Source organism: Eptatretus burgeri, chromosome 4 (assembly GCF_056783735.1).
Source record: "Eptatretus burgeri isolate ZD-2024b chromosome 4, Ebu_testis_v1, whole genome shotgun sequence".
In the NCBI taxonomy this organism is placed as follows: Eukaryota; Metazoa; Chordata; class Myxini; order Myxiniformes; family Myxinidae; genus Eptatretus; species Eptatretus burgeri.
Genome location: NC_140964.1, coordinates 38,052,965 through 38,066,546, shown reverse-complemented (window position 1 = coordinate 38,066,546; position 13,582 = coordinate 38,052,965). Strand labels below are relative to the sequence as shown.

At 43.8% G+C, this 13,582-nt stretch overlaps 1 protein-coding gene across 5 annotated transcripts in view; it reads left to right on the top strand.

Moving 5' to 3' along the window:
• Positions 1-4,824: 4,824 nt before the first annotated feature.
• Positions 4,825-13,582, top strand: part of AIDA (axin interactor, dorsalization associated) — a 35,641-nt gene continuing 26,883 nt past the window's right edge. Inside the window, exons 1-2 of one of the 5 annotated variants that reach the window (XM_085877483.1) lie at positions 4,936-5,078; positions 5,274-5,333. In XM_085877483.1, the coding sequence (XP_085733609.1) occupies positions 5,287-5,333 (47 nt within the window). In that variant the 5' untranslated portion in view covers positions 4,936-5,078; positions 5,274-5,286. Of the gene's footprint in view, positions 5,079-5,273; positions 5,334-13,582 lie in introns of all 5 variants that reach the window. The other 4 variants (XM_085877481.1, XM_085877484.1, XM_085877482.1 and 1 more) reach the window with 4 other exon arrangements.

Genomic DNA, 13,582 nt, shown 5'->3' with positions numbered 1-13,582 from the left:
AATTTGTATGGATGGGCAATGTCTCAATCTCTGCCTTATGGTAAATTAGAGTGGGTGGAAGAAAAGGATTATGAAAAGGCTTTGATGAATATTGTTATTTCTTCTCAAGAGGAATTGAATGAGGAAGAAGAAGGTTATTATTTTGAAGTTGATTTGAGGTACCCGAGTGATCTTCATTAGCATAATGACCTTCCTTTTGCATGTGAGAAAGAAACCCCAAAGAAAGAATGGTTAAGTGATTATCATAAAAGTTTTAATATTAAAGGCAAATCAACAGAAAAGTTATTAACAACATTCTATGATAAAGAGGGATATGTTTTGCATCAGAGAAGCTTGAAGCAGTTTTTGAGAGAAGGATTGAGAGTCACTAAAATTCATAGAGTTTTAAAATTTAAACAAAGTCCTTGGATGAAAAAGTATATTAAATTCAATACAGATATGAGAACAAATACAAAAATAAAATTTGAAGGGAAATTCTATAAATTGATGAATAATGCTGTCTTTGGAAAGACAATGGAAAATGCTAGAAACAGGCAAAACATTAGATTTGCAACATCTTGGAAAGAAGCTTCGAGATTGATAAATAAACCAAGTTTTAAGAGAGAAGAGGTTTTTTTCAGAGAACTTTTCTGCTATTCATATGGAAAAGGAAAGTATTGTAATGGATAAACCAATTTATATTGGAACAGCAGTTCTTGATTTATCAAAGATATTGATGTATGATTATATTTGTATAATGGCTTAAAGAAAGAGTATGGTTAAAATGTTTCATTGTTGTATATGGACACTGATAGTTTTATCCTAGATATAAAAACTGATGATGTTTATAAAGATATGAAGAAAAATATTGGAGTATGTGATACAAGTAATTTTAGTAAGAAGAGCGAGTTATTTTCCAAAAAGAATGAAAAGGTTATTGGTAAGTTTAAGGATGAGTTGGGTGGAAAAGTAATGAGTAAGTTTATTGGATTGAGAGCAAAGGCATATGCTTATAAGTATGGTGATCAGATTGATAAGAGCTTAAAGGGAATAAAGAACTATGTAATAAAGAAATCAATAACTTTTAGAAATTATTATAATTGTTTGATGAATAAGAAAGAAGAATATAGGAAAGTGAATACAATAAGAAGTTCTAAACATAAGATATATAGTGAAGAAGTAAATAAAAAGGCATTAGGAGCCTTTGATTATGAGATTTATTTTCGATAATGGAATAGATTGTGTTCCATATGGATATTGTATGATAGAGTGTATAGAATAGATTGTGTTTTAACGATGGGAAGATGGGTTAGGGTTTTTAAGGGCTACTGCAGTGTTTTTTCACAATATATAAATGGTCAAACCAAGTATTAATCAAACTAAAGAGTGGAGAAAATCTCAGTCTTGGTATATAAATGGAAAACATAATGAATGTGAAAAATATCAAATAAGTCTTATTGAAAAAATAACTAAAACAAAGGTAAATAAAACAAAATAAGAGAATCAATATAAAAACTAGTAAGTTAGAGGATGTAAAGAAAAAATAAATATCCTTGAATGGACTGAAAACTTTGATGTTTATCAATTGAACAATGAAAAAACAATTTACTATAATCTCAAAATGATATGTGGCTCAGGAAGTGGTCAAACAAGAGCATTAAGAGAAGTTTATCATTTCGTAATGGTACAAAAGGGGTATCTTAAAAAAAAATAAAGATTCAAATGTTTTATTTTTAAATATTTTAGATGGGTATTATTGTGCAAAGAAAATTAAACTATTGAAGGAATTTGAGAATGAACAAATCTTTATAGGTTCAATGAGTGAGCCAAACAATATGCATTGGTTATTTGAAAAAGAGTGTCCCGAGGCTTACATGTTTCAAATATTTCTTTAGAATCACCTTTAACAAATCACATTACTACTTTGCTACTTGAACAAATCTTTATCTTATTGCATTGGTTATTTGAAGAGTGCCCCTAGGTTAAAAGGGGAGACAAATAAATATACCTTGGGATACAAAGGGGGTTTACTTTTTAGGGAAAAAAAAATGAACCGCTGAAAATCCCCCATTCACTTACATGGGGAAAAGTGAGCCAGAATCAGTATATTCACCCTACTGATAAGGGCCAAATTGTTATGGTCAGACGACTGGGTCAGAGCATCTCTGAAACGGCAAGGCTTGTGGGGTGCTCCCGGTCAGCAGTGGTGAGTACCTACTGACAGTGGTCCGAGGAGGGATAAACCACAAACTGGCGACAGGGTGTTGGGCGCCCAAGGCTCATTGATGTGTGAGGGCAACGAAGGCTATCCCATCTGGTCCGAACCGACAGGTCTATTGTGGCACAAGTCACAGAAAATTATAATGATGGTTACGGGAGGAAGGTGTTACAATTCACAGTGCATCGCACCCTGCTGCATCTGGGGCTGCGTAGCTGCAGTCCGGTCAGATTGCCCATGATGATCCCTGTCCACCATCGAAAGCGCCTACAATGAGCACACAAGCATCAGAACTGGACCTTGGAGCAGTGGAAGATCGCCTAGTCCAATGAGTCCAGTTTTCTTTTAGATCACATGGATGGCCGTATACGTGTGCGTTGTTTACCTGGGGAAGTGACGGCAGCAGGATGCACTGTTTGAAGATGACAAGCCGGTGGAAGGAGTGTGATGCTCCGGGCAAATGTTCTGCTTGGAAACCCTGGGTCCGGCCTTTCATATGGACGTCAATTTGACACGTGTCACCTCCCTAAACATTGTTGCAGACCAGGTACACCCCTTCATGGCAATGGTATTCTCTGATGGCAGTGGCCTCTTTCAGCAGGATAATGTGCCCTGCCACATTGTTCGGGAATTGTTTGAGGAACATGATGAAGTGTTCACGGTGTTGCCCTGGCATCCAATTCCAGCTCTCAAACCGATTGAGCATCTGTAGGATGTGCTGCACTGACAAGTCTGATCCACAGCGGCTCCACCTCACAACTTACAGGACTTGAAGAATCTGCTGCTAATGTTTTGGTGCCAGATACCACAGGACATCTTCAGGGGTATTGTAGAGTCCATGCCTCGGCGGGTCGGCGCTGTTTTTGTGGCACACAGAGAACCAACAGCATATTAGGCAGGTGGTCATAATGTTTTGGCTCATCAGTGTATATAACCAATAACCTGCAAGAAACAGTGTTGGGTTAGGTGGGGTAGAATTGATTGAGAGTGGGGATCGGGGTGACATGAGATGGTTGGTGGTACACTGCCTGCTTGAAGCCTTGTAGTGGGATTGAACAGTGTCTGGAAGGCAGTTTCACAATTGAGAATAAAAGAGTGGAGGTATGTGCAGTAAGCCTGGATTTTGGGAGTTTAACTAGGAGGGGGTTACTGGAACAAAGCATGCATGTTTGAGGAGCTGGAAAGGATTGAGGAAGCAGAGAGATAACTGTATTGATGTGATGCAGGTTTTACATTATTCTCGATAATTGAGATCATTATCCTACTAGCAACTGTTTTAAATGAGGCAATTGTGTGTATCTGTAAATCATACAAAAGACAGGGCTACCAAATTTTGCATCTGTGCTGGTAGAACCCAGGGTCAGGTCATAGGCACAAATAACCCTCACCCCCCCCCCTTTCACATAGAGGGGCCGACGAGTTGCCAATCTTCCCGAAGGGAGCCAGTGTTTCGAGTAAAACAAATAAACCATTCAGTGTATGTCAAGTTTTATGGACTTGTAATGAGCGTCCACAACCATCCTTGATCATATTGTTGAACATCAACCGGTCATTTTTCTTCCGCCCTTTTTCACCTTTTCGCTTTTAAATTTGTTTTTGCCACAACCACTTGAATGATTGACACGAAAGTTTTAACATGGGAGTGTTGACTCATGGAGAATTTATTTTATTTTATTTTTTAAAAACAAAGTTACATGATTGGATGGAGAATGTGGCCAGCATTCCAAAAAGTCTGTTTTATGCAGGTGTATGTTGCAAGAAGTTTCACGTTTCAGGAATAAATGCCCTTGACCTTGTTTTCCTGAGCCTCGGACGAACTATGACTGATTGACCTACTTACACAAACTTCACAGCCCATCTATATATTAATACTGAAGGACCAATTTTGTGCTCCTCCTAGCGGTCGCGTCACGTTTTTCTCGGTACTGTGACCTGGACTGAAAGAAACTTCGTACCTGTAAGAGTGCATCGCACATAGTGGCAATAGGCAACTTTCAACTCTGAAGCAGAATAAACACTTTTTGTTGAGACGGGGGTGAGGAGTGAAGAGGCGGGGGGCAAGCAAATTGAAAGCTGGAGAGGGGGAAATGGGGCAGGGAATGAGTGGGCAGGGGCTGGGGTGAATTGGGGGGGGTTGAGTGTGGGGGGTTGGACGGGGGGGTGGGGGCAAGTGGGGCTGGGAATCGAGAGACGGGGTGCGGGGAGTGAAGAGGCGGGGGCGGGGGCGGGGCCGGAGTAATTAAAATTTTGGGTGGGGGTAAGCAAATTGAAGGCGGGGGGGAATTGGGCAGGGGCGGGGGATGAGTAGGTGGGGGCAAGCATGCCCTGTCCAGTCCATGTCCCTCGAGTGTGGGTGAGCTGGTGAGGGTGGTTGAATGAACGGAATCCGTCTGTGGCGGGATTTCGGCTAGTCTCTAATAATACACCTGTATGAGTAAATATGATACTGCTATACGTAAACAAGAAGGTTATGATTTAAATTGAAGATTTCCTGCTGTAAAAGTAAAATTTAAATGTCCAGTTCAAACCTCATCCTCTTGAGCCTAAAACTATTCGTAAGAACGTCCGACGGGAGGGGTAAAGACGAGTTATGGGTCCAGTCCCAGTGACCCATTAGGATTCGCCATGTGGAGGGAAGGGCTACAGCATGAAGACGACATTGAGAAGAGTAGGGAAGGGAATGTAGGAAGGAAACGGGAATGTGAGGGGCGGAGAGGGAAGGAAGGCGTTGAGAGGGAGCGAAAGATCAGTGTGGAGAGCGCCGCCCGAGCATGTCGGAGCGAGCTAGCCGAGCACAACACAGATGGCTTGCGAACTTCAGGAAAGCCACGGATTTCGACTCGTGGGGACAGCTCGTGGAGGCATTGGATGAATACCACATGTGAGCATGTTTGACATTCCTGGGATTGAAACGACGGATTTGTGAGAATGTTGATTTCCTTCCTACGGGAAGTGCTCATTTATTTGCCGTGTCTCATAAACCCAAACTACCTTCATGATGTATTTTTGGCTGAAACGGTGGAGGAATCGAGAGAGGGTTGCATATTATCATTTTGGCCTTTATGTGTACTCATAGATAGCCCTGCTGAATGTCTGGTTACATATTGTCATGTGAAGTCGTGCTGACAGCTCACAGGTAATAGTTCGCCGTGCACCGAATGAGCTTGCCATGCTAATACCGTACCTGTATTAATATTCGGAGTCATAATATACAATACATCTCCATGACCATTAAACACTCCAGCGCAGACTTGTACAGGGAAATGTAAGCAAGGCTAAATGTTCATTGTTCAGGAGCAGTTACAATTTTTCAAGCATTTCATCTCTCGTTCGATAAACGTTACAATTATGAATTTGCCTAGATAGATATCACCCATGATGTACTGTAGCATCGTCATAATAAAGCTTGTGAGACGTCATTAGTTGCCTACGCTGATGCAAGGAGATGCTAAGTTGTTGGGGACTGTGATGCTATGTTGGGGGCTATGAGAATCACCCCCCCCCCCCGCCGCCACCACCACCACCCCTTTTTATGGCCCTGGGACAAATTTTCTGAATTGATAGCGAGCTCGAAATTTGTCATGGAAAAATGACCCCTTGCAAGAAATTTTTGAATTTTTTGAAAGCTACGAAACGGAGATCGAGTCATGTCATAAATCTTCTGAAAATACTCGCATCGGGGCTAAAAGATGTTGAAATGCACCCATTGGGAGATCTCTGGAAACCCACCCCTTAAATCTTGGCTATACTCATGGGAAACGTGGATGTCCTCTGCATATATATTTTTAACAAACTTGCGAAAACATTTTGATAGTTCTCGTTTTTATTTTGGACATGTTAAATATTCTCCTTATTGGCAGCATAGGTGTTATGACGTCATGTATCGTTGCCATGCAAAGTAAAAGTCTTTCTGCTGTTCCTTTTGTTCTGTTACGTCCTGATCCGTTCTACATTCGAGCTTTTCCATGGGCCTTGACCTTGTTTACAAAAAACAATCTCCATCTGAACCCTTGGCTTATGATGCTGGAAACCCAGGTTCAAATCTCATCCACCACATGTTTGCTTCTTGTCATATTGCCTTTTAATTGATGTGGAAATACATTGTTGTCCACTAATGTCTTGCATGTGAAATATGTCCAAGCTCCTCCATGAGCCTTCGATCAATGTCGGAAATAAATAGTAATTTCATTTAATGCAAGGGTTACTCATTATGCCTGGTGTTGGCTTAATGGTTAGGGTAGTGGGCTCGGGATCCTAGAATTCTGAGTTCAAATCCCACTCTGCAGTTGAATTAATACCAGTTGGGGTTGACTCTGCCTGTCATCCTTCCAAGGTTGGCAAAATGAGTGCCAGCTTGCTGGTATCCTGCATTGGAGTGGCGACCCATCCAGAATTGTGCCAATTAGCCAAGGAGGCTGCTTAAGCAGCACCAACGCTCTTCACAGAGTATGGTCCCAATGGGTGGGTGGTGGTGGTTACTCATTGAAATAAAACCAATCTTATTTGCTCCAATTAAATGGAGTGCAAGGAGTCCAAATCAAGTGAAATATGTGATGTGTCAAACTTCTGGACATGGCCAATATCACTGTATGTGACATGGAACAACTAGAATAACACCCATTCGAGCAGATATCCCCGCTCAGCTGAACAGTTGATGTTTTGAATTCCGGTGATGGGCCGGATCTAGATCCAAACCTGAACTAAAATTGAATCAATTTGTCCTTGTCACACACCCAACCTGTTCATAAAGTCCAAATCCGAACACAACTTTTTAAAGATATCTTGCACACAGACAGATAAACAGACACAGACAAACTGAGGTGGAAACATCTGTCAACCTTCAGTGGCAGAGGTAATGACTCCAAAAATTGTTTCCTGTTTTCTGCGAGATAGGAGTGAGCATCTACATAGGATGCATATATTGTATACTAACAAAGGTACGCAGTGTTGCAATGACCGTCCCCAAGGTGAGCGTCAGTGCAATGCCGGATCCCTCCTCCCACCCCACCCCCTCCGTCTGGGCTCCCACCCCTCCCCTGCCTCCTCTCTCTGAACTCCCACTCCACTCCTTCCCCTCCCTCCGGACTCCCATTCTTCCTCTCCCACCAACCACAAAGGAATTTTTGCAGGGTATGTATTTGGAGAAGTTAGTTAAGGTGGTCACCTTTTTTTTCTACAAACTCTTCTTTCACCCTTGAGAGTTATATCTTTAGATGAACAGTAAAATTACCTTTAAATCGATGTTTCGGTTGTGTTTGTATGATTTTTGGTTTTTGAATAATTAGCACATGTGAGAGGTCGCGTGACTCCTTCGCCAAACTCACCGATCATTGTGACGTCTTCAGTGATTTTTCACATAAGATACCACATTTGTGTCACTGCCAGTGAATAAAGCGTTTATAAACCACGTTTGGGAAAAATAACTAATTAAAATAAACCCGCTTTTGCTTCCTACCACCTCTGACTTGCCACATGTCTTGTCGAAATCTGCTCCCTGAAGGACAAATTCATCGATATGGACAAAACAAGTCGTGGTATAAATGTTTATCCTTGTCGCCATGTCATGAATCTGGGATGTGTTCAGTTACCAAGTTTCTTGGAGAGTGCTCGCCAAGTGGCTGAAGCACTCCATTCAAAACTGTTGATAAGAAACGGTTGGTTTGGAAAGCGCTAGCTCGCTAACTGCTTGGTAGCTGAACACACCCTTGGACATCTCGACAACCAACATACACCAAAAAATTCAAAACACCAAAAAAAGGAGGCGTTTAAAAAATGAATTAATTAAAGATCTCAATATTAATCCTGACGAGTTTTGTTGTAACGAAAAAGTACCTTGTTCAGTTTTCAAAGCATTGTTTTAGTTTTCAAAATGTACCTAAACTCGGAGGTGATGTTGAGTGTACAAAAGTGGACGTGTACATTTCATATAACTTTAAAGTGTGCGTGTACATAAGTTCTTTAAAGTGTACATGCACATCCTAAAAATCTCTCAGGAATTTCCCTGGCCTCCTGATTAATTAATTACGTACACAGACATTTTACGACCAAGCCAATGTTCATCGCCTCTCATGTTTATTTCCTTCACATGTGAATTACATGTCCATCAGTTAGTTTATAAGCCTTAAAAAGTCGGGTGAAAAACAAAAGTTTTTAAAAAAAAACAGAGGTCAGGTCAGATTATAGGACATGATGTCAAAGCCTATGTGGTTCTGACATGGGCGTCGATTGCTTTTGAAAAGTGGGGGGGGACATTGCATGTCCAGACCACGAAGCCCACTTCGTGCCGGCATTGACACAGCAAGTCTACCCTTGCAAATTCTTGATTTTATACGCTCGTTGACATGCTGCCTTATGATCACACAAATCCCTTAAATTAATCTGACCATCTATCGACCATCTTTTTATCAAATGTAAGCAGACTGAGCAAAATTAATTAAACATTAATCATACACATTTCAAAGATATATATATATATATATATATATATATATATATATATATATATATATATATATATATATATATATATATATATATATATATATATATATATATATATATATAGTGGCTTCCTGCCCGTTGGCGTGCGGGCGACCGCTTCTAGCCAATGACGGCCGCTCTCGCCCACCGAACGGACAAACCTAGACACAGCTTTCGGATCAAAACCGAAATCCAGTTACGGGTGTATCTTTAATCACACCACAGACTTGTCAATACTCTACCCACGCACTGCAGGGTCTGATCGCCGAATGGTCGATTTCCCTAATTAATCGCGTGGGCAGACTACCAAGAGATTGTACCTCAATGGGGCCTGCTTGGAAACGAGCCACTGAAGCAGCTCGCTCTGTTTAGTGATAAGCGAGCGGGGTATTATCGCGAAGACCCGTTGGACCCGATTATTTTATCGGCTATTAAACAGCCAGCTATATTCCGAACTCAATTATGGCAGTTCAATTAGGGAAAGGATGCAACGAACGGGTGAACATTTAAACCATGACATTTATTTCACACCCGTAAGCAGTCATGTATGCAACCAATGCAGTCATGTATACAACCAATGCACGTATGCAATCAATGCAAGTATGGGACAAAACACGAGCAAGACAAGGAACTACAACCGTCTATTTATTATGTACACACATGCACTTAACTGCTCTACTTAAAGACATGGAGCCACAGCATTCATTCAAAGAAAACCTCAGAAAGAAAAGGGCAAGACCTGGGCCTCGTGGGCCTTTATAAGTTACGGAGCTGTGAAGACCACAGGAGCTCCGAGAGGCCGCGCTGGTTACCTGCCACTTTCGTGGCGACTCACTGGGTGCTCCTCGACGTCCCATCCACACAGCAGCTGGCGTAACTGCGGCTCAGCCCAGGCCTCGTCGTGCGGCCCGGTCGATCGGCCCTAGTCGACAACGCCTCAGAGGAACGAACGGGCCTTTGCTCTTTCAGAGTTGATGCTCTCTTAAGAGCCCGCGCGTTCCTCAGCGTCGTTCGGACTGTCCCGGGGCCCGATCACCTCGGACCGTTTGCCGCTGGTTGGTGACTCCTCTCCGGCCTCTCTCCAGCGACCCACTGTTCGGCACGGCAGGCCGCGCTCCTAGCTCCATTCTCCTCCGCTCTCTCCAGCTCCTCACTGACTGCAGACTCCAGACTGACCCAGCTCCTAGCGTGACTCCACCCAACTACGTGCTTGGCATCTCTGCACGCCTTTATATTGGATCCGTGAGGCCAGGTTTTGATCTCTGATCTCTCACCTCTGACCCCCCACTGGCTCCGCCCATTTTTATCTTTTGATCCGAATTGTCGCGAAGCTCGGAGAGAGCAGACGTGGGTGAAATCATCGACACTCGCTCCAACGAAGGAGTTCCCGCTCAGGGCCGGATTTATGTGTTGCGGGCTCTGGGCCCTAGAAGTACGCGGGGCCCTCTCAGGGCCTCAGCCATTTTCACTTCATATATGCTTATAAAAGTATTCATATATAAATGCACCAACCTCGGCTGGGCAAAAGAAAAAATAAAATATTATAGTAAGTTGACACAGATATTACGGTGATCGTTATACATGTACAAGATGTATTTTAAAATCACTGATCAGAGTAACGGTATAATGACAAATTAGAGTTACTAGAATAGACCGCAGAGCTTTACATTTGTCTACACATCAAAGTTGCATGTTCTTTCCTATAGGTTGTTGTAACACAATTGTCAAAGTTTGTTGGTAAAACTAGAGCATCGAACTGTTTCATGCCGACATAAAGTCACAGTACAAAATTCTGGTATTGAACGATAAACAAAACGCATCACTCACACTGTTGTTGGCCACAGTCTGGCACAAAAAGCATTTTTCATCACAGCGGGCAAAAAAAACACATGGCAAGGCGACATTTTTAAACACAGCGTCTCCTGGCTCACGGTAGGCGAAGCCACAGGGAAGCAACAACAATCAATATGCATGACAAGTTAACCGGCACAGTGTGGCGGCAGCATATCTTGGCTCTCGGTAGGCGGAGCCACAAGGAAACGACAACAATGAATACGCATGACTAGTCAACCGGCACAGTGTGGCGGCACAACACACCTTATAAATATAATAAAATATTATCTGGTGTGTAAACTTGAATTACACAATTATAGTATAACCACCCCAGCAGTACACCAGTGCAGTACATAGCAAACATAGATTCAGGGCGGGCGTGTAATTTTGCAATAATGAAATTGAGACGGCCATAGCTTGCTGGGATTGGGAAAACCCTCACTTCTTTCGTGTGACCTATTTCTGTGGTAGACCTTAAGATTGCGCTCTTAAGATCAGTGGAAAGGAAAAAAAATAAGTTAAAAGATGTAAAATAAATGATAAACATAACCAAACAGATGCCAAATTAACAGGGATATTGAGTATTTGTTTCATGATTCACTGAACATTTACACAAACGAACTAGATTTTTTTTCACAAACAAACAAAAGGGGGAAAATAGCAGAATTTCTTGTAATCTTTGCGTTTGCGCGGGGCCCCTGGGAGGCGCGGGGCCCCGGGCCGTGGCCCTGTGGGCCCTGCCCTAAATGCGGCCCTGTCCCCGCGTCTGGTGGCAGAGATGTTGTTCGTGGAGAATTCGCCGTGGCTGGCACAAAGATGGCGGCACAATGGAGATGAAGGTGAGGCGTTGCTGTTCGTTGTTGCGTAAGTGGTGAGGGGATGTCATGGTTGTTGTGGAGATGGTTGATGAGAGCAATGTTGGTGGTGGAGGTGGTTGTTGTGAAGCTGTTGGTCCAAAATAAAGATAGCAAAAGAAAAACGGCTAACTGAAGATTCACAGCCCTGCACACGAACAATTTCCCATTAAAAATCGGTGGGGAAATCTATCTGAACACAGACTTATCAACATAACTGATCTAAGGACCTATATGGTGTCCTGTGAATTTCCACAACCGTAACACTATATATATATATATATATATATATATATATATATATATATATATATATATATATATATATATATATATATATATATATATATATATATATATATATATATATATATGTAAATGTATTGTTGTTCGTCTTTCGGCTGCTCCCATTAGGGATCGCCACAGCGGATCATCCATTATGATCCGCATTCTGATTTGGCATAGGTTTTACGCCGGATGCCCTTCCTGATGCAACCCTGGTCACCTCTTACGACACACGGATAAGGATTGGGTTTCGCCATGATTCCGGGCTGCCCGACACCCTCTCATAGCGCAGCCCAGCGCAGAGCTCCCGTCCTCAAGCGATCCTCCAACCCAAGCCTCAGAGTATCCGGATTACAGGCGCACATATATATATATATATATATATATATATATATATATATATATATATATATATATATATATATATATATATATATATTGTTGCGGTATTCGCGCCCGCCGGCGTGCTGACGGCCACGTAACTCGAATCGCGGCACATCGCCCACCGGACGGACAATCCAGTCGTGACCCTCTCGGACTAACACCGGGAACCAGACACGGGTGGACCTTTCGGTCTCACCGCGATCGAGCCAATCAGCCCCCGCGTGGGATAGGGTTGCTCGCCAAATTCGACCTACCTAAGTACCCACGCGGAGGGTAGACCGGGCGATCGCACCTCGCCGCAGGTCGACTTCGGACACGGGCCACTTAAGCGACCCGTTCCGTACTATCGGGATAACCGAGCGGTGTTATCGTCGACCTCGACGGTTCGATTAATTATCGGGCGTATTCAGCCCACTACCAACCCTTTACGTGAAGCAAGATGAGGATTCAATGAAGGAAATGACGAAGCGAAGCGGGAAACAGTTCAACACAAAGCACATTTATTCGCGACGAACGGAAAGCACACATATTCAATTCCACCAAAAGCACACAGAAAAGAAAAACACAATTCAATTTACACAAAAAGCAAATGTAAAAGCGAAGACACAATGCAGAGCTAATACCGACTACCGAGCACACGGCAACACTTATACAATTTTACTTCACAGACGGCGCCGACAACACATACCCAAAACCAAGGAAAAGAATACCCTCAAGGATGAGGCGGGCCTGAGGCCGAGACCGGGTCGGCCTACCCGTCTGGTGATGAGACGCGGAGCGGCGATGGTGCCTCAACTCCGCGGGCCTCGCGGGCAGTGTCTGGTAGGGGGTGGGAAAGGGGCCCCCTTGGTCGCACTATATCAGCGCGGGGGGAAACAGGAGGGGGTTGCTGATGCTCGGGGTATAGAGGATTTTTATTGCCCCGCAACGAGCGTCTCCACCTCGGCCAGGTCACGCTGTCGGCCTCCCTGGGGTGCAGCTCCCTGCACGACGCGAGCACCCCCTCGTCTGCCCTCGCCGCCTCTCCACAGCTCCGTCCCCTCCGTTCTGACTCCAACGCGCACGACGACCAGCTCCTTCTTGCCCACTCCACCGCCCGCGAAGTCTTGACTCTCTGTTCCCTCTCGACTCTCCTACTCTACTACTCACTGGACTGACGAACACGGTCGCTTTTTATCAGCCCCGTAGCTTCGCCCTCTCATCTCTGACCCCCTCCCTTCGACCTTTCACCTCGCTCCCCATTGGCCCGAGAAAAAGTGGGCGTGAATGCTTTTTGATCCATAAATTTGCATATATCGATCACCCTCCAACGCCCTGGGGGCGGGGCCAATTCGCCCCTCGCTCACCGATTGGACGGCAAAAAGTGGGCGTGTGTCGTTTTTGATCCGTTTTTGAAGCACAAAATCCGTGATTTTGTACACTCTGTTCGGCGCGCGCCCTGCACGAGTCCAACACCGGTACCCACAGGCGGCGCAAGAACGGTGGCGATGCGACGGTTGCGAGGTGTGACGTGAAGGTCGTGGCGGTTGTGGTGAAGCGGTGTTGTGGT